Genomic DNA, 18,480 nt, shown 5'->3' on the forward strand with positions numbered 1-18,480 from the left:
TGGCGGTGGACAGCGTGCTGTACGTACTGTAAGCTATACCATCTACTGCATCTTGCTATCTTGATGTAATGGATCACTAGCCACTTTAAAACAATGCCACTTCATATAATGTTTTCATACCCTACATTACTCATCTCATATGTACAGTGGGGCAAAAAAGTATTTAGTCAGCCACCAATTGTGCAAGTTCTCCCACTTAAAAAGATGAGAGAGGCCTGTAATTTTCATCATAGGTACACTTCAACTATGACAGACAAAATGAGAAAAGAAAATCCAGAAAATCACATTGTAGGATTTTTTATGAATTTATTTGCAAATTATGGTGGAAAATAAGTATTTGGTCACCTACAAACAAGCAAGATTTCTGGCTCTCACAGACCTGTAACTTCTTCTTTAAGAGGCTCCTCTGTCCTCCACTCGTTACCTGTATTAATGACACCTGTTTGAACTTGTTATCAGTATAAAAGACACCTGTCCACAACCTCAAACAGTCACACTCCAAACTCCACTATGGCCAAGACCAAAGAGCTGTCAAAGGACACCAGAAACAAAATTGTAGACCTGCACCAGGCTGGGAAGACTGAATCTGCAATAGGTAAGCAGCTTGGTTTGAAGAAATCAACTGTGGGAGCAATTATTAGGAAATGGAAGACATACAAGACCACTGATAATCTCCCTCGATCTGGGGCTCCACACAAGATCTCACCCCGTGGGGTCAAAATGATCACAAGAACGGTGAGCAAAAATCCCGGAACCACACGGGGGGACCTAGTGAATGACCTGCAGAGAGCTGGGACCAAAGTAACAAAGCCTACCATCAGTAACACACTACGCCGCCAGGGGCTCAAATCCTGCAGTGTCAGACGTGTCCCCCTGCTTAAGCCAGTACATGCCCAGGCCCGTCTGAAGTTTGCTAGAGAGCATTTGGATGATCCAAAAGAAGATTGGGAGAATGTCATATGGTCAGATGAAACCAAAATAGAACTTTTTGGTAAAAACTCAACTGAATGAATGGGGCCATGTATCGTGAGATTTTGAGTGAAGACCTCCTCCGCAGGTCTTTCAGCATGACAATGATCCCAAACACACCGCCCGGGCAACGAAGGAGTGGCTTCGTAAGAAGCATTTCAAGGTCCTGGAGTGGCCTAGCCAGTCTCCAGATCTCAACCCCATAGAAAATCTTTGGAGGGAGTTGAAAGTCCGTGTTGCCCAGCAACAGCCCCAAAACATCACTGCTCTAGAGGAGATCTGCATGGAGGAATGGGCCAAAATACCAGCAACAGTGTGTGAAAACCTTGTGAAGACTTACAGAAAAGTTTGACATCTGTCATTGCCAACAAAGGGTATATAACAAAGTATTGAGATAAACTTTTGTTATTGACCAAATACTTATTTTCCACTATAATTTGCAAATAAATTCATTAAAAATCCTACAATGTGATTTTCTGGATTTTTTTTCTCATTTTGTCTGTCATAGTTGAAGTGTAGCTATGATAAATTACAGGCCTCTCTCATCTTTTTAAGTGGGAGAACATGCACAATTGGTGGCTGACTAAATACTTTTTTGCCCCACTGTATATACGGTACTCTATACCATCTACTGCACTTTGCCTATGCCGTTCGGCCATTACTCATTTATATATTTTTATGTACATATTCGTATTCATTCCTTTACACTTGTGTGTATAAGGTAGTTGTTGTGGAATTGTTAGGTTATATTACTTGTTAGATATTACTGCATGGTCGGAACTAGAAGCACAAGCATTTCACTACACTTGTATTAACATCTGCTAACCATGTGTATGTGGCAAATACATTTGATTTGATTTGATTTGGAGTCTCACGTGGGCATTGTTCCAAACCTCCTCTGCGCGCCTGAACCACTCGTCCACCGCAGGAGCTTCGTTCTGCCTTGGTGTCCACGGAGCCAGGGCTGGCTGATTTCCCAGGACACACTGGAAGGGGGTCAGTCCGGTGGAGGAGTGATGCAGTGAATTCTGGGCGTAATCTGCTCAGGAAGGAACCGGGCCCACTCCCCCTTCTGGTCATGGCAGTGACCCCCTAGGAACTTCCCCAGCTCCTGGGTCATCCTCTTCACCTGCCCATTGGACTGAGGCCTGTACCCGGAAGTGAGGCTGACTGTGAACCCCAGCTTCTCCATGAAGGCTTTCCATACCTGTGACGTGAATTGGGGGCCACGGTCGGAGACGATGTCCTCTGTAGGCTATAGTGTCGGAAGACCTGCTGCGACAGTGCCTCAGCGACCTGGAGACTAGAGAGAGGGATAAATCAGCAGGATTTAGAGAATCTGTCTTCAATAACCATAATAGTAGTGAAATCATCTGAAGAGGGGAGATCAGTGATGAAATCAATGGACAGATGAGATCAACCAAGGCGGCTGAGGCACTGGTAGGCAAGGAGTTACCCTGCTGAAGCGTGCCGGGCAGATTTGGTTTGGGAAAATACGGCGTAGGAGTTGCGTAGCGGGCAACGTCCTGTGCCAAAATGGGCCATCAATACTTGAATGATACGGGTGATACCTGGGTGTCTAGCGGCAATGGATGTGTGCGCCCTGGTCAACAGTAGCAGGCGCTGGTTCCCTCTTCAGAGCCTGGCGGATGTCCACGTCTATGTCCCAAAGCATGGGGCAACGATACGGGAGGGCGGAATAATGGGCGCACTCTGGACAGGAACCTGTCCCGAATCGTGGAGACGGAATCAGTGCATCAGCTTTGGTGGTACTTCCGGTTCCGATGGTCTTTGAGGATAAGAAATGAGTCCTTGGCGCACTCCAGCCAGTGTTTCCACTCCTCTAGTGCCAGCTTCACCGCCAGGAGCTCCCGGTCGCTGATGTCATAGTTCCTCTCTGCAGGAGACAGTTTTTTTTAGTAGTACGCACTCTTGTAGTAGTAACATTTTTGTGGGTTACCTAGGCGTTGTGACTGGACAGCCCACACACCCACTTCTGAGGCGTCAACTCCACCACGAAGGGCAGCGTAGGATTTGGGTGTTTCAGAAACGGGGCGGAGGTGAAATGCCCCTTCAGTAGGTGGAAGGCCTCATCGGCTGCAGGACTCCACACCAACTTACAGGGGGCCACACTTGAGGGGAGAGGTGAGAGGAGAGGCGATGGAGCTGAGGTTCATAATGAAGCGGCCGTAGTCCATTGTAATTCCTTTATGGTGGTTGGGACTGGCCATTACCTGACTGCCTCAACCTTCCTTCTATCCATAACTACTCCCTGTGGGCTGCTCCGGTATCCCAAGAATGAGACAGCGGCCTGAGGGAACTGGCACTTCTCTGCTTTGACGTACAGATGGTTCTCCAGGAGGTCGTCCCAGAACACCTCGTTCACGAATGCCTGGAACAACGATGGAGAATTGGCTAATCCATAAGGCATCACCAAGTACTTATAGTGCCCAGACATCGTGCTCAAGGCCGTTTTCCATTCATGCCCCACCCGGATGCAGATCAGATTGTAGGCACTTCGCAGGTCCAGTTTAGTAAAAAAACAGGCCCTGTGGAACTGTTTGGGGGTGGATGAAACCCTGTCGGAGAGTCTCCTGGATGTATTCCTCCATAGCCTTGGTTTCAGCCATTGACAGGGGGTGGAGGCGGCTGCGCAGAGGCACAGTATCTGCTAGCAGGTTGATGGCACAGTCCCAGGGACGACGCGGAGAGAGACAGGTGGTGCTGGTCCTGGAGATCCCGGTAAGCCTCTGGGATGTTGACCTGGAACCACAGGATAAGGGAAGCAGGTATTCCGACATCTGGGTGCCCAGGCAGTGATCTCCATCCGCGACCAGGAGATGGTGGGGTCGTGAAGTTGAAGCCACAGAGGCCGAGGATGACTTTGTGTACGGGTGCCTCAATGATGACGAAGGGAAGGCTTTTGTGGTGCAGGGGTCCTATGGTGATGGTGAGTGGTGCTGTGATGTGTGTGATTGTCCCGGATCCAAGTGGTCGACTATCCAGGGCTTGAACTGAAAAATGAGAGGAGAGTGGGTATGAGGTGATGTTCAGGGAGGAGGCAAGGGCCTTGTCAATGAAATTCCCCGTGGCACCAGAGTTTGCTAGAACAATACATGAGGGACGGCCAGCCAGTGAAATTGAAACCAGAAAGTGTTTGGTGGAAAGTGATGATGATGGAATACTCATGCCTACCCGAGGAGACGGATGATCACGGGGCTGTTCCACTGCCCTCGTGGATCCCTGGATGGGACGCACCGGACACTGTTAAAGCTGGTGCCCCTCCTGACCGCAATAGGGACAGTGCTCCAGCTCTGCTGCCTGGAGGTTTGTGGACCCTACCTCTATGGGTTCAGGCTCTGTCTCAGGACGGCCAAAAGAGGAGAGCGAGAGGCAATGTGGGTCCCCACACTTGCGAGGAAGGTTGTCCAGATGGATGGCCATCGCGGTGAGTGCGTCCAAGGAGTGGTTGTCATTTCGACACGCCAGCTCCGTCTGGAGCTCTCCTCTTCTGAATAGGGTGCGGAGCGCCGGCTCATTTAATCCACTGGAGGCTGCCATGTTCCCGGAAGGTGAGTGCATACTCCGCAGCGGTCTGGGCACCCTCCTGGAGTTGGAGTAGGCACTCACCTCCCTCTCCGCCCTCCGGTGGAAGATCGATGACCATCCTGAACAGAGCCATGAACCTCTCATTGGAACCCAGATGCTCCTCTTCTCTCTCCCAGATGTCCGTGGCCCACTCCAACGCCCGTCCGGTCAGCAGGGAAATTAAATGGCAACCTCGGACCTCTCAGTGGTAGGGTCTCCCCTCTGATGGAAGAAATAGAGGGAGCACTGGAGTAGGAAGCCACAGCATTTAGATGGAGTCCCGTCATATTTGTCCGGGAGGGACAACCGGGTATCGCTGACCTGGGCGGACTGCTGGATGGGCTGGGGGACTGGCTAGTTGTAGATGACGCCCCTCGGGTGATGTCAAGGCGTTGGAGAACGCAGAAGACCTCATCCATAGCCGTGCCCAGTTGCGCCAGTTGGTCGTGGTGGTGCCCGATTAGGTGTTCCTATTCAACGACATTCAGGGAGATGTTTGGATTTTCGGCTGCTTCCGTCGATCACTGGAGCGGGACAACGGGAGTAGGCGTGACACAGCCAAACACAATTCAATATTACTTTTGTAATACAGTAAAAAGCCTAAAGTTTAGGCTATCTTAAACTAATGTAACATTATTTATTCAACCTTAAAGTAACACATCTATGGCCACATTTTGAGGTTAGCCTAATATAACTATAAATGTCTTCTTATATAATCATAGAAAGCGTGCATGCAAAGGTCAAAGGTCTGTGGAGGTCATCAAAATTGCTATAATAATCTGCGTATGAATCTCAAACAGCATTGATCACTCTCACTATGAACTTTTAATGAAATTTCAACTGCAATTTAGGTCATTTGGTTGGTTGTTCTATTAGATGAAGCACAGTGATAACACATAACGTTGTTGTATAAATACAAAATATCTGAGAATGTACTCCCATTTTAACTGTGTTGTGCTTTTAAAGCACAGTGATTACACATGTAGATGACAACTAAACCAGAAATTTCCATTGTAATTTGGTTGTGCTTTTAGATTGTTGACGCATAGTGATAACACATTGGGAATTCAACCAACTTCTGGCTGTCTTTTTGAGTGGGTGAATAAAGGTTGAAATCTCACTGATCAACGTCTCAACCAAACATTATCCAAATTTCCACGTTGAAATTACGTGGTGTGCCCAGTGAGACATATCATAAGGCCTTTCTTTGAGGGACTAGTTATACCTCAACACAGTGGTTTTAGAAAACACCTGGTTTACAGGCCACATCAGGCCTGCAAGTCACCTTATGCAGGTGTGCAAATTGATGTGTAATTCCTATCGGAATCCAGCAAAAGGTAGGATATCCAACAATTGGAACTTTTAATCACCCACGACTTGCATTCAGAATGACTGCCAGGGTAGGAGAGATTGATAATATAGACTACTTAAACGATGTAAACTGAAACAACCATCTCAGTAATTGGTGCAATAAGTTAGAGGTTTGCAGAGTAGTTGGACAAAACAAGTATATTAAACGGATATGGGCAATTTACTGGATACGATTATATATATTTTTGTAATTATCCGTGATCTAAAAGAAATTACTTTTCGGGTGCCAGCACGCCTCTTTCTCATGTCAGTCAGTCAAGTGAGGTGCTACTGGTCTAAATAACTCAACTGGCTAGTTTGCATGTCTGTAAAGAGAATGACTAGCTATAGGACCCTACTGCTCTGATTGGATAGAATGAAGCTGTATTTCTCTGTCCACTCACTTCATAATTTCACACGATCACTTTCACTTCTCTGTTTCAGTCTTTTTCAACTGTAGAGGGTTAAAGTTTATGCACTGAGGTAAACCTTCATGGTCACGGCACTATTTAAAAGAAGAAAAAAAACGTTAATTCGGATTCAGAAGGGTTTAATTTATAACGTTCTTGCCTTCCAAAGAATCCTTCTTGCCCTTCCAAAGAATTATCAAGAACCCTTTCTTCCAACAATGGTTCTTAAGATGAAAAGGTTCTTGGTAGAACCCTTTGCCTTACAAAGAACCCTTGTCTTCAAAAAACGGGTTCTTCAGATGAAATGGTTTTCAGTATACCCCTATCCCTCTGCAAAGAACCCCTTTGGAACCCTTTTTTCTGAGTGTACCTTTCTTCCTTTTTGATGTATGACTGAGATGTGAGTGCTTGGCAAATACTAACTTTAGTATCTAATTCCTCACCTTGTCTTTCTTTTGTGATTCTACACTGTCTTACCTACATATACACCTTAGCCATTGTGACTCAGGAGAAGTTTGATGCCACACGGATGCATGTGATGCCAGAAGTAGCGGCACAGGAGCGCATGGTGGACGATGGCACTGGTCAGGTGGAGGTAAACTCACCAAAACATTAACTCTGATTTATGTAATTTGTTCCAAGATATCTCGCCGTCATTCTACTCACCGTTTGTTACTTGTGGACATTTGTAACACTCTCTGTGACACGTGCAGGTGTGGCGTATCGAGGACCTGGAGTTGGTCCCAGTGGAACCCCAGTGGCATGGCTTCTTCTATGGAGGAGACTGCTACCTGGTGCTCTACACTTATGAGGTCCACAGCAAGCTAAACTACCTCCTCTACATGTGGCAAGTAAGGGAGCTCACTGCCATTGTAGAATGCATAAAGTTGAATCTTTTTATTTGTAATAACATGGCAACAAAATGGCATACCTTTAGCGCTAAATGCCTCATCATTTTATAAATAAATATTTTGTTTTAGGGGCGCCATGCCTCTCAGGATGAGATAGCAGCGTCTGCCTTCCAGGCCGTGGCCCTGGATCAAAAGTATGACAACCAGCCTGTACAAGTGAGGATCACCATGGGCAAGGAACCCAGACACTTTATGGCCATGTTCAAGGGTAAAATGGTTATCTTTGAGGTGAGACAATTTAGTTTTGATTTAATGGTACAATGATAAAATGTAAATATTGTGAAACTGGTTGTCATTATCTGATAGCAATGGATTGTCTTTGGTTTAACCATGATTATAGGTTGATATAGGATTTCTAACCATGAAGTAATTTATTACCACACACTGTACATTTAAATCGAACCTGACTTGCTATCACATTTTAGGGTAAGACCCAGATGCAGACAGTGTCAAAGTAAAAAACGTTTATTACTAATACATGGGCAGGCAAAAAGACAGGTCAACGGCAGGCAGACGTCATTAATCCAGATAGTGTTCAAAATGTCCAAAACAGCATGCAGTCTCAGGGTCAGAGCAGCCAGGGGTCAATAATCCAGTGTTCTGTGGCAAGGTACAGAAAGGCAGGCATGCTCAGGGTCAGGACAGGCAGAAAAGTCAAAACTGGGAAAAACTAGAAAACAGGAACTAGAACAGACATGAGCAAGGGGGGAAACACTGGTAGGTTTCACAAAACAAAACGAACTGGCAACAGACAAACAGAGAACACAGGTATATATACACTGGGGATAATGGGGAAGATTGGCGACACCTGGAGGGGGGGAAGACAAGCACAAAGACAGGTGAAACAGATCAGGGTGTGACACCTGCTTTCCTCATCTTCTGTTCTTCAGGGCGGTACCTCCAGAAAAGGCGTGTCCGACCCAGAGCCACCCGTCAGATTGTTCCAGGTCCACGGTTCTGACGCCTCCAACACCAAAGCCATCGAGGTGCCTGCCCTGGCAGCCTCGCTCAACTCCAACGATGTCTTTCTGCTGAGGAGCCAGTCAGGGATTCACCTGTGGTGTGGCAAGGTACTGTTGGGAGGGGAATTAGGTATATGAAGTTGTGGATACTACAGATATAGCAGCTTAGAGATACTGTGCGTGTGCCAAATGACCAGGGTTAAATGGTCAAAATAAGTAGGAATAGGTTGCCTTTTGGGACACAGACACAGAGATATAGAGATGGTACAACATTCTGTCTAATAGTCTCTCTCTGATTGGCCAGGGATCAAGTGGGGATGAGAGGGCCATGGCTAAGGAGGTCAGCTCTGTGATTGGACAGCATTCGACTGCTGAAGAGATCATGGCAGAGGGTCAGGAGCACATTGAATTCTGGAATTTACTTGGAGGGAAGGCCCCTTATGCCAACAACAAGAGGTAATACACAAGTTGCCTTGCCATAATCTGTATTTCAACCAATATAATATTATCTAATAAAATGTCAATGGGAGCAGCTGTACGAAGTTAGTAAAGCGATTGTGTCCTTAACCAAGTACAATTGTGATTCACTGTGCTAGATATTATGAATTTTAGGTAAACAGTGTGATGTATATAAAGTTGTATGTGTTCTCTGTGTGTGTCTTGTGTGTGAAAGACTACAGCAGTCTGTTCTGGATCATCAGCCGCGTCTCTTTGAATGCTCCAATAAGACTGGCCGTTTCATCGTTACCGAGGTGACCCAGTTCACCCAGGATGACCTCAGCGAGGATGATGTCATGCTTCTAGACACGTGGGACCAGGTACAGTGTGTATTGTTAAAATGTAATCTTAACAGCCTTCTTCAGTGTGTAGGTCCAAACATTAGACTATAATACTATTAGACCACTGCCAAGCACCCATTTGTGGGCCGTCATCAGATACTTGATGTTGCATCCAGGTCTTCCTCTGGGTGGGGAACGAGGCCAATGAGGTGGAGAGGAAGGAAGTGGTGGTCACCAGTCAGGAGTACCTGCGTACCCACCCAGGTTCCCGGGACCCTGACACCCCTATCCTCCTCATCAAGCAGCGGTATGAACCCCCCACCTTCACCGGCTGGTTCACCGCTTGGGACCCCTCCAAATGGAGTGTGAGTGCAAATGATCTCCTTCTCTTACAGTTTAACTCCTTCTCTTACAGTTTAACTCTTGGTGTGTGTGTGTGTGTGTGTGTGTGTGTGTGTGTGTGTGTGTGTGTGTGTGTGTGTGTGTGTGTGTGTGTGTGTGTGTGTGTGTGTGTGTGTGTGTGTGTGTGTGTGTGTGTGTCAAATAGTGTACACAACTGTTTAAGTTAATATATTCCATCAATAATACTGTACACACATGTTTTGTGTTAGGGTGGGAAAACGTACGAAGAGCTGAAGAAAGAGTTGGGTGAGGTGACATCCCTCGTAAGGATCACAAATGTAAGCACAATTGTATTTATCTATGCACTCACTAAAACTTGGTATAACGAGTGGGATTGAGACAATGATGAGCTGGATCCAGAAAATCAATTTACCTAACCTTGCTGTGAACTCAACCCAATAGACTCACGGTTACATCAATTTTATTGGCCCCATACACACTTCCCACTGGGCAAAAGCTGGTTGAATCAACGTTGTTCCCACATCAGTTCAACAAAAAAACGCAATGTGATGGTGTTGAATCAATGTGGAAAACTCATTGGATTTGCAAAATGTCATCAACATTTCGTACATTTTTCACCAAACTTTTAACCTACAGTAAATCCAATGAAATTGTGAAATGTTTTGTTGATTTCACATTGAATTCACGTTAGTTGACAACTCAACCAAATGTAAATCAAAACTAGACATTGAACCAGTGGCGAACCGTGACTATAGGACCTAAGCCTTCAGAAGGACCAAAAATATTCCAATACATTGTATCAAAGAAAATAACAGAAAACATAACATCACTTAATGCGCCCAACGTTATATGTTCTGTAGTCAGACCAGAGGAGCGATTATTTTTGATGACATTATGAATGAATAAAATAGGCCTGGCTGCGTTTTGGGCTGCTGCACACACAGAGCTGAAACCCAGTATGGACACAACATACGACACATAGCATAAAATAATGCGACCAGCAAAACAAAAAACACACTGTTTATACAACCAATAGTAACCTAGCACCACTATCACACTATCACCAATAGCGACAACAACAGTGTCACATCAAAGATGACTGGCTCATGGTGCTGAAAGGACAGCTACTGTAATACCTCTGCACTCCATGGCGCTGAAGGAGAGACAGTTTTGGTCAAACACATAGACACAGCTGATAGACAATAGTCACACATAGCATCAAATAATGTTAAAGAATAAGCAGCCCATTCACTCCAGCAGGCCCCATGAAATCATAACAATGCAAATTCACAACCATTTAATTTCCAAAATGAAATTAACAAACCAGATATTACTTCCCATTGCAAATATATTTGATCACGTTCATCACACTGACCCAGGCGTTCCCAAACTTTTTGGGCCCACGACCCCAAATTATCGCGACCCCAACCATGTGAAGAAAAGTATGTAATTACCAGCCAATATTTACTTTTTTAATTAGGGCTATGGCAGTCAATTGAAAAACATTATAACAGTATTTCTGATTGTCTTCTCAACTCACCATCATATACTTTTAATGTGGGGCTATGAAAGTCAATTGCAAATTAATCTGACATAATGTCCCACCACTAATGAGATTGGTGTGCTTGATGAACGTGGCGTTGGAGCTTCTCAAAGTTACGGGCGTGGTCGACAGTGCGCACATAATCTCTCAGGGAGAGACGGCAGGGTATTTCCTTTGAGTGGATGTATTTCAAGGTCTACCTTCAAACTCAGTGCCTCTTTACTTGACATCATGGGAAAATCAAAAGAAATCATCCAAGACCTCAGAAAAAAAATGGTAGACCTCCACAAGTATGGTTCATCCTTGGGAGCAATTTCCAAATGCCTGAAGGTACCATGTTCATCTGTACAAACAATAGTATGCAAGTATAAACACCATGGGAACAACAGCAAATGACCTTGTGAAGATGCTGGAGGAAACAGGTACAAAAGTATATCCACTATATCCACAGTAAAACGAGTCCTATATCGACATAACCTGAAAGGCCGTTCAGCAAGGAAGAAGCCACACTAAGCAAAGGGGCACCACCAAGCAAGCGGCACCATGAAGACCAAGGAGCTCTCCAAACAGGTCAGGGACAAAGTTGTGGAGAAGAACAGATCAGGGTTGAGTTATAAAAAAATATCAGAAACTTTCAAACATCCCACGGAGCACCATTCAATCCATTATAATTTTTTTTAACGAATATGGCACCACAACAAACCTGCCAAGAGAGGGCCACACACCAAAACTCACGGACCAGGCAAGGAGGGCATTAACCAGAGAGGCAACAAAGAGACCAAAGATAACCCTGAAGGAACTCCTCTCATCACCCCGAGAACACCATCCCCACAGTGAAGCAAGGTGGTGGCAGCATCATGCTGTGGGAATGTTTTTCATCAGCAGGGACTGTGAAACTGGTCAGAATTGAAGGAATGCTGGGTGGTGATAAATACAGGGAAATTCTTGAGGGAAACCTGTTTCAGTCTTCCAGAGATTTGAGACTGGGACAGAGGTTCACTTTCCAGCAGGACAATAACCCTAAACATACTGCTAAAGCAACACTCAAGTGGTTTAAGGGGAAACATTTAAATGTCTTGGAATGGCCTAGTCAGAGCCCATAGTTCAATCCAATTGAGAATCTGTGGTATGACTTAAAAATTGCTGTACACCAGCGGAACTCATCCAACTTGAAGGAGCTGGAGCAGTTTTGCCTTGAAGAATGGGCAAAAATCCCAGTGGCTAGATGTGCCAAGCTTATAGAGACATACCCCAAGAGAGGGGGGGGGGGGGGTTGGTGAATATTTATGAAGGCTCAAGTTTTCAGTTTTATTGTCTTGTTTCACAATAAAAAATATTTAGCATCTTTCAACAAGTGGTAGGCATGTTGTCTAAATCAAATGATACACCCCCCCCAAAATCCCTTTGCTTTGATGACAGCTTTGCACGGTCTTGGCATTCTCTCAACCAGCTTCACCTGGAATGCTTTTCCAACAGTTTTGAAGGAGTTCTCACATATCCTGAGCACTTGTTGGCTGCCTTTCCTTCACTCTGCGGTCCAACTTATCCCAAAACATCTCAATTGGGTTGAGTTCGGGTGATTGTGGAGGCCAGGCCATCTGATGCAGCACTCCATCACTCTCCTTCTTGGTCAAATATCCCTTACACAGCCTGGAGGTACGTTTTGGGTCATTGTCCTGTTGAAAAACAAATGATAGTCCCACTAAGCGCAAACCAGATGGGATGGTGTACCGCTGCAGAATGCTGTTGTAGCCATGCTGGTTAAGTGTGCCTTGAATGCTAAATAAATCACTGACAGTGTCACCAGCAAAGTACCATCACACCTCCTCCTCCATGCTTCACGGTGTGAACCACACATGCGGAGATAATCCGTTCACCTACTCTGTGTCTCACAAAACACGGTGGTTGGAACCAAAAATCTAAAATCAGACCAAAGGACAGATTTCCACTGGTCTAATGTCCATTGCTCGTGTTTCTTGGGCCAAGCAATTCTCTTCTTCTTATTGGTGTCCTTTAGTAGTGGTTTCTTTGCAGCAATTCGACCATGAAGGCCTGATTCATGCAGTTTCCTCTGAACAGTTGATGTTGAGATTTTTCTGTTACTTGAACTTGTGAAGCATTTATTTTGGCTGCAATCTGAGGGGTAGTTAATTGCCGATTTCTGAGGCTGGTCACTCTAACGAACTTATCCTCTGCAGCAGAGGTAACTCTTGGTTTTCCTTTCCTGTGGAGGTCCTCACGAGAGCCCGTTTCATCATAGTGCTTAATGGTTTTTGTGACTGCACTTAAAGGAACTTTCAAAGTTCTAGAAATTTTTCACATTGACTGACCTTCATGTCTTAAAGTAATGATGGACTGTTGTTTCTCTTTGCTTATTTGAGCTGTTCTTGCCATAATATGGACTTGGTCTTTTACCAAATAAGGCAATCTTCTGTATGCCACCCCTACCTTGTCACAACTCAACTGATTGGCTCAAACGCAATAAGAAGGAAATAAATGCCACAAATATACTTTTAACAAGGCACACCTGTTAATTGAAATGCATTCCAGGTGTCTACCTCATGAAGCTGATTGAAAGAATGCCAAGAGTGTGCAAAACTGTCATCAAGGCAAAGGGTGGCTACTTTGAAGAATCGCAAATATAAAATATATTTCGATTTGTTTAACAGTTTTTTGGTTACTACATGATTCCATGTGTTATTTCATAGTTTTGATGTCTTCACTATTATTATACAATGTAGAAATAGTAAAAATAAAGAAAAACCCTTGAATGAGTTGGTGTGTTCAAACTTTGGACTGGTACTGTATATATTTTTTCTTCAGGATTTTGGAAATTCTCCCGTGACCCCATTGGGGACCGACCGGCTTGATTCGGTCTTATGTCGCAACATTTTAAATTGTGTTTTTTTACATTGGATAAAAGTAGAGACTCAGAGCTAGAAACTGGTATATCATACACTACAGTTGAGGAACAATGAGAAAGTAATTCTGCTTCAAAAGTGAATGAACTTGTAACCCCACTTTTGAAACAATGTCCCTTGAATGTTTTGATACACCTACTGGAGAGCTCTTCTTTGCCTACACCCATTCATCAACATTCACACCCTCTTAAGCCTTTGCCCCTCCCATATCTTTAAGGATTCACATGTGAGGCCATGTGCTAAACAGACTGAGTACGGTAGTGTACTAAACAATCAAAGATTTTAAGTCTAAAGGCTGATTTATACTAGTAGACAGTTTTCGCAGTGACATCATGAACATTCTATTGTCGTCTGACATCAAACTTGCCGTTGTTGTTATGAAAAAGTATAAACACAAAAATGACAGGCTGCATGACATCAGCAGCCTGGTGGTCCAAAACAGCATAACTAGTGTATTTTAACACCAATAAACCCATCCGTTTAAAAATGAATTCAGTATGTGCCAATCTAGCAAACCAGGCAACTAAAAGCAACTTTCTAAACAATGTTTTGGTGCATTTCTAGTTTGTTAGCTAGCTAACGTTAACTTAGCTGGCCAGCCAGTTCAAATAATGACCATATCATGGCTGACAACGTCTTAATTTTAGCAATTCTTTTGTAATTATTACAGTTAAGAAATAGCTTACGGATGTGAGTGTCTGTCACGCCCTGGCCTTAGTATTCTTTGTTTTCTTAATTATTTTAGTTAGGTCAGGGTGTGACATGGGGAATGTATGTGTTTTTTGTAGTGTCTAGGGTGGTTGTAAGGTTTAGGGGGTTTATTAGAGTAGTTGGGTTTATGTTTAGTATAGAAGTCTAGCTGTGTCTATGGTTGAGTGTAGGTATCTAGGAAAGTCTATGGTTGCCTGAATTGGGTCTCAATTAGAGACAGCTGGTTATTGTTGTCTCTGATTTGGAGCCATATTTAAGGCAACCATAGGCTTTAGCTGTTTGTGGGGAATTGTCTATGTTGAACGTAAGTAGTTTGTGTGTGCACTTGCGTTTGTAGCTTCACGGTCGTTTGTTGTTTTGGTTAGTTTGTGTATAGTGTTTGTTTTGTGTTTTTCCCTCTCTTACAAAATAAAGAGATGTATTTTGCATACGCTGCGCCTTGGTCCACTGTCATTCAAGAAGACTATCGTGACAGTGTCGCAAAATAAAAGCAGGGCATTCTACTGTAGAACTTGGACACTGTCTCGTTGGCCTAACGTTATATCCTAATTTTACTTTGGTGCAGCTCATTGCCGTCTTTGGTAAATTTTGTTAAAAAAATATTGTACTTCTTGATTTAACCTTTATTTAACTAGGCGAGCCAGTTAAGAGCAAATTCTTATTTACAATGATGACCTACCAGGGAACAGTGGGTTAAGTGCCTTGTTCAGGGGCAGAACAACAGATTTTTACCTTGCCAGCTCTGGGATTCGATCCAGTAACCTTTTGGTTACTGGCCCAACGCTCTAACCACTAGGCTACCTGCTGCCCCCAAACACTATATCAAATAAAATCTATGTTTATTTGTCACATGCACAAAATACAGAAGGTTTAAAAGGTACCTTGAAATGGTTACTTGCATAGTGGAGTCTTTTGTTTAGCTAGCTAGCTAAACAATGAACCATAATCCCAACTCATAATGTTACTACCATGCATGAATATGCAGGTAGCTAACCAACTAGGTTCAATGTTAGCTAGCTAGCTAACATTAGGCTATAACTAGCAATGCAAATGGCTTTCTGAGAAGAATAATATTACTACACAGATCGTACATGTAACGTTAGCTAGCGAGCCAGCCAGCTGACGTAGTCTAGCTATCTAACAGTACGCTTTAACTTGCAATTAAAACAACTTTCTGACAAAATTATATTTAATAACTGAAAATGTAGCTAGCTAGACTCTTATCCGTATACATGGATGAATGCTTCTCCCTCTCTGTCACGGATGCCATGGTTGCCCTTAATTTGCAGATGTAATCCGGAGACAGGTGTTTTATACAACAGCCTTCTGTATTCTCTTTTATACTTCCTTTACATATTTGCAATCAAAAGCCAGAATTTTCTCCATCCCATTAGCTATCATACTCTGCTTTTACCGGGCATTCCACTGATTTCAAAACTCGGTCAACTTCTTCCATGGCAACAAAACTGTTGATCGCTGTTTCTTCCCCATCACTGTCATCAGAAGACTCTACAATGTCAGGTTCAATAAATGTTTTTACCCAAATCAGGTATTTCCTCATTGTCTGATTTTTCAGAGTCAGAGAGTCAGCAAGGTATGATCGTCCTCCAGAAAGTCGAAAGCATTTGCAACACTTTTACAGTTCTTTGTGATATCTTTAAAAAAATATGCGTTAGAAAGAATGACCTACACATACCGAGCAGCTCATATCATATACAGAAGCATGCTACATGTCAGACCAATCTGAACTCATCTCTTGGTAAAATTCTGCTCTGATACAGTTGAACCACAGAGTTTCTGAACCCAGAGGCACAACATTGCGAGACTTCTGGGAACGCTTGTGAACTAGACCAAGCAGACCAGGCTGGGGTTTGGGGTTAGAGAAGTCAATGAAAGAAGTTAAACATTTTTCCTGAGTTGTTAATTTTAGTGAAATCTAAAGGCACAACCTAGATTTGAGCCAATGTCTTAAGTAGTTGAACATGTTATTGCTCCAACCTAATGAAAATTGCAAACTGAGACGTTTTCAATTTTATCAAAAATAACTTTATATTGAAGGAGTGCCTTTGATTTGATGGCTGCACATGCGCAGTTCGGAGCACGAGCATTGCTAGCCAATGTCGCCATGACATTGCCTACAAGTGTGATCAGGGATTTCTATTAGAGAAGCAGTTTTAGCCTGTCTTTGGTTGAATGGCAGAGGACTTCTGTCCAGATTTTGAAGGCCTAGCCAATGGCTGGCTGGACTAGCTAGATTTTTCTACCGATGGACCACCAAATAAAATCCTGATTGGATATTGTTTTCTCTTTAGTATTAATGAAATCAGAAGATCATAAAAAATTATTCTAAAGATGAAATAGAAATCAAAACGAAATGTAATAAAAAACATGTATACATTGAGACCAGTGTCTCTTTTACATGAGAGCTCTACATATACAATTTCATAAAATACATCAAAAAACAAATACAACGTGAACTCATGGTTCCCCACTGCGTTGAACTGACATTTGTGGACAGTGGGTAAGGTTGTACAACACATTTACAACCCATTTTGGTTGTGATACAACTGCTAGTTTTGTGATAGGTTACAACAGAGAGCTTGTATGAAGAAAAATGATCACACAACTATTATGCAGTGACTCGACAACCGTTGTGTTAACATTTTTGTGCAGACAAACCTGAATCGAATCATTTTCTCTCAGGGGCAGAATGGTGTTGAGACCAGGAAGAGCTTCCAGTCTTACCCACCAGAGGACCTGATCAACAAACTAGCCAATGAGCTGCCTGAGGGTGTCGACCCCACCCAGAAGGAGGTAGGTGTTCTGAGCTGCTATAATGAAGTGACTAGTGTTCAAAGTACTGCCACACTGATACACTCGGATGCAATATTGTTAAGTAGTTTTTGAAGTGTGAAAAGTAGATTCCTCCATACACTACTATGAGTTACGGTGTATTATAGCTGGTTTTAATAAAGTGTCTTGACAAATATATTCTTTACACTTGAATGTTGCCTTGAAAAATAACAATGGTCTCCTTCTCACTCTCTCTGTCTCCCTCTCTTTCCTCCTTCCTCTGTCTTCCAGAAACATCTCTCAGACTCAGACTTCAGTGCCATATTTGGAATGTCTAAAGACCACTTTGCCAGCCTGCCTCAATGGAAGCAGCTGAGCATTAAAAAAGGCAAAGGCTTATTTTAATGGGGAATTCATCTCTCATCATGTTGTACCAATTTCCAGATGTTTAAATTTGCCAAGCATACTAATTGTACTTTGTTCAAAATTAATTTGAATTGATGTCTTATTATTTCAATCTAATGACAGTCGGTCTCAAAACAAACCCTGCACTTGTCTGTTCCTAATCGTGCATTTAAAAAAGATGTCTCTATATTGTACTATATACTGTATGTCTGCCTCTCAATTAAGTATATAGATGTCCATGTTGAATACGATCAACCTAATCAAAAAATCTATGTGTATTCTGAATGATTGTTTTATTGACTCTTCTGAGTTCCGACCACACACTACTACCATATCTCCTGTAGTTTTGTTGAATGTAATATGGTATGGTGGGACTTAATATACAAATAAAAAAAGGGGAAATGTTATGTGTATCTCATCTTGTAGTGCACAAGTCCTGAGTTAGAGAGTGCACCCCCCCATCCAGCTTCAATAAATTGTTGTTAATAATGTCAAAGTCAAACACTCATTCATATGTATGATTTAATTGTTTTTAATATATATTTTATGCCCCCAATAAATGTATAACAGAAATGTACAGTGCTGTGAAAAGGTATTTGCCCCCTTTCTGATTTTCTCTACTTTTGCATATTTTTTTATACTGAATGTTATCAGATCCTCAACCAGAACCTAATATTAGATAAAGGGAACCTGAGTGAACAAATAACACAACAATTACATACGTATTTCATAAACAAAGTTTTGCAACACTCAATGCCCCTGTGTGAAAAGTAAT

The 18,480-nt window shown here is 43.1% G+C and overlaps 1 protein-coding gene across 1 annotated transcript in view; it reads left to right on the forward strand.

Annotated features, from left to right (window-relative positions):
- Positions 1-18,201, forward strand: part of LOC129845916 (advillin-like) — a 29,437-nt gene extending 11,236 nt beyond the window's left edge. The window contains exons 11-20 of the mRNA XM_055913861.1: positions 6,812-6,912; positions 7,031-7,168; positions 7,298-7,456; positions 8,119-8,298; positions 8,495-8,646; positions 8,864-9,008; positions 9,146-9,334; positions 9,581-9,649; positions 17,211-17,321; positions 17,592-18,201. Of these exons, the coding sequence (XP_055769836.1) occupies positions 6,812-6,912; positions 7,031-7,168; positions 7,298-7,456; positions 8,119-8,298; positions 8,495-8,646; positions 8,864-9,008; positions 9,146-9,334; positions 9,581-9,649; positions 17,211-17,321; positions 17,592-17,705 (1,358 nt within the window). The 3' untranslated portion in view covers positions 17,706-18,201. The remainder of the gene's footprint in view (positions 1-6,811; positions 6,913-7,030; positions 7,169-7,297; positions 7,457-8,118; positions 8,299-8,494; positions 8,647-8,863; positions 9,009-9,145; positions 9,335-9,580; positions 9,650-17,210; positions 17,322-17,591) is intronic.
- The last annotated feature ends 279 nt before the right edge of the window (positions 18,202-18,480 follow it).

The sequence above is a fragment of the Salvelinus fontinalis genome, chromosome 3, assembly GCF_029448725.1.
Source record: "Salvelinus fontinalis isolate EN_2023a chromosome 3, ASM2944872v1, whole genome shotgun sequence".
NCBI lineage: Eukaryota > Metazoa > Chordata > Actinopteri > Salmoniformes > Salmonidae > Salvelinus > Salvelinus fontinalis.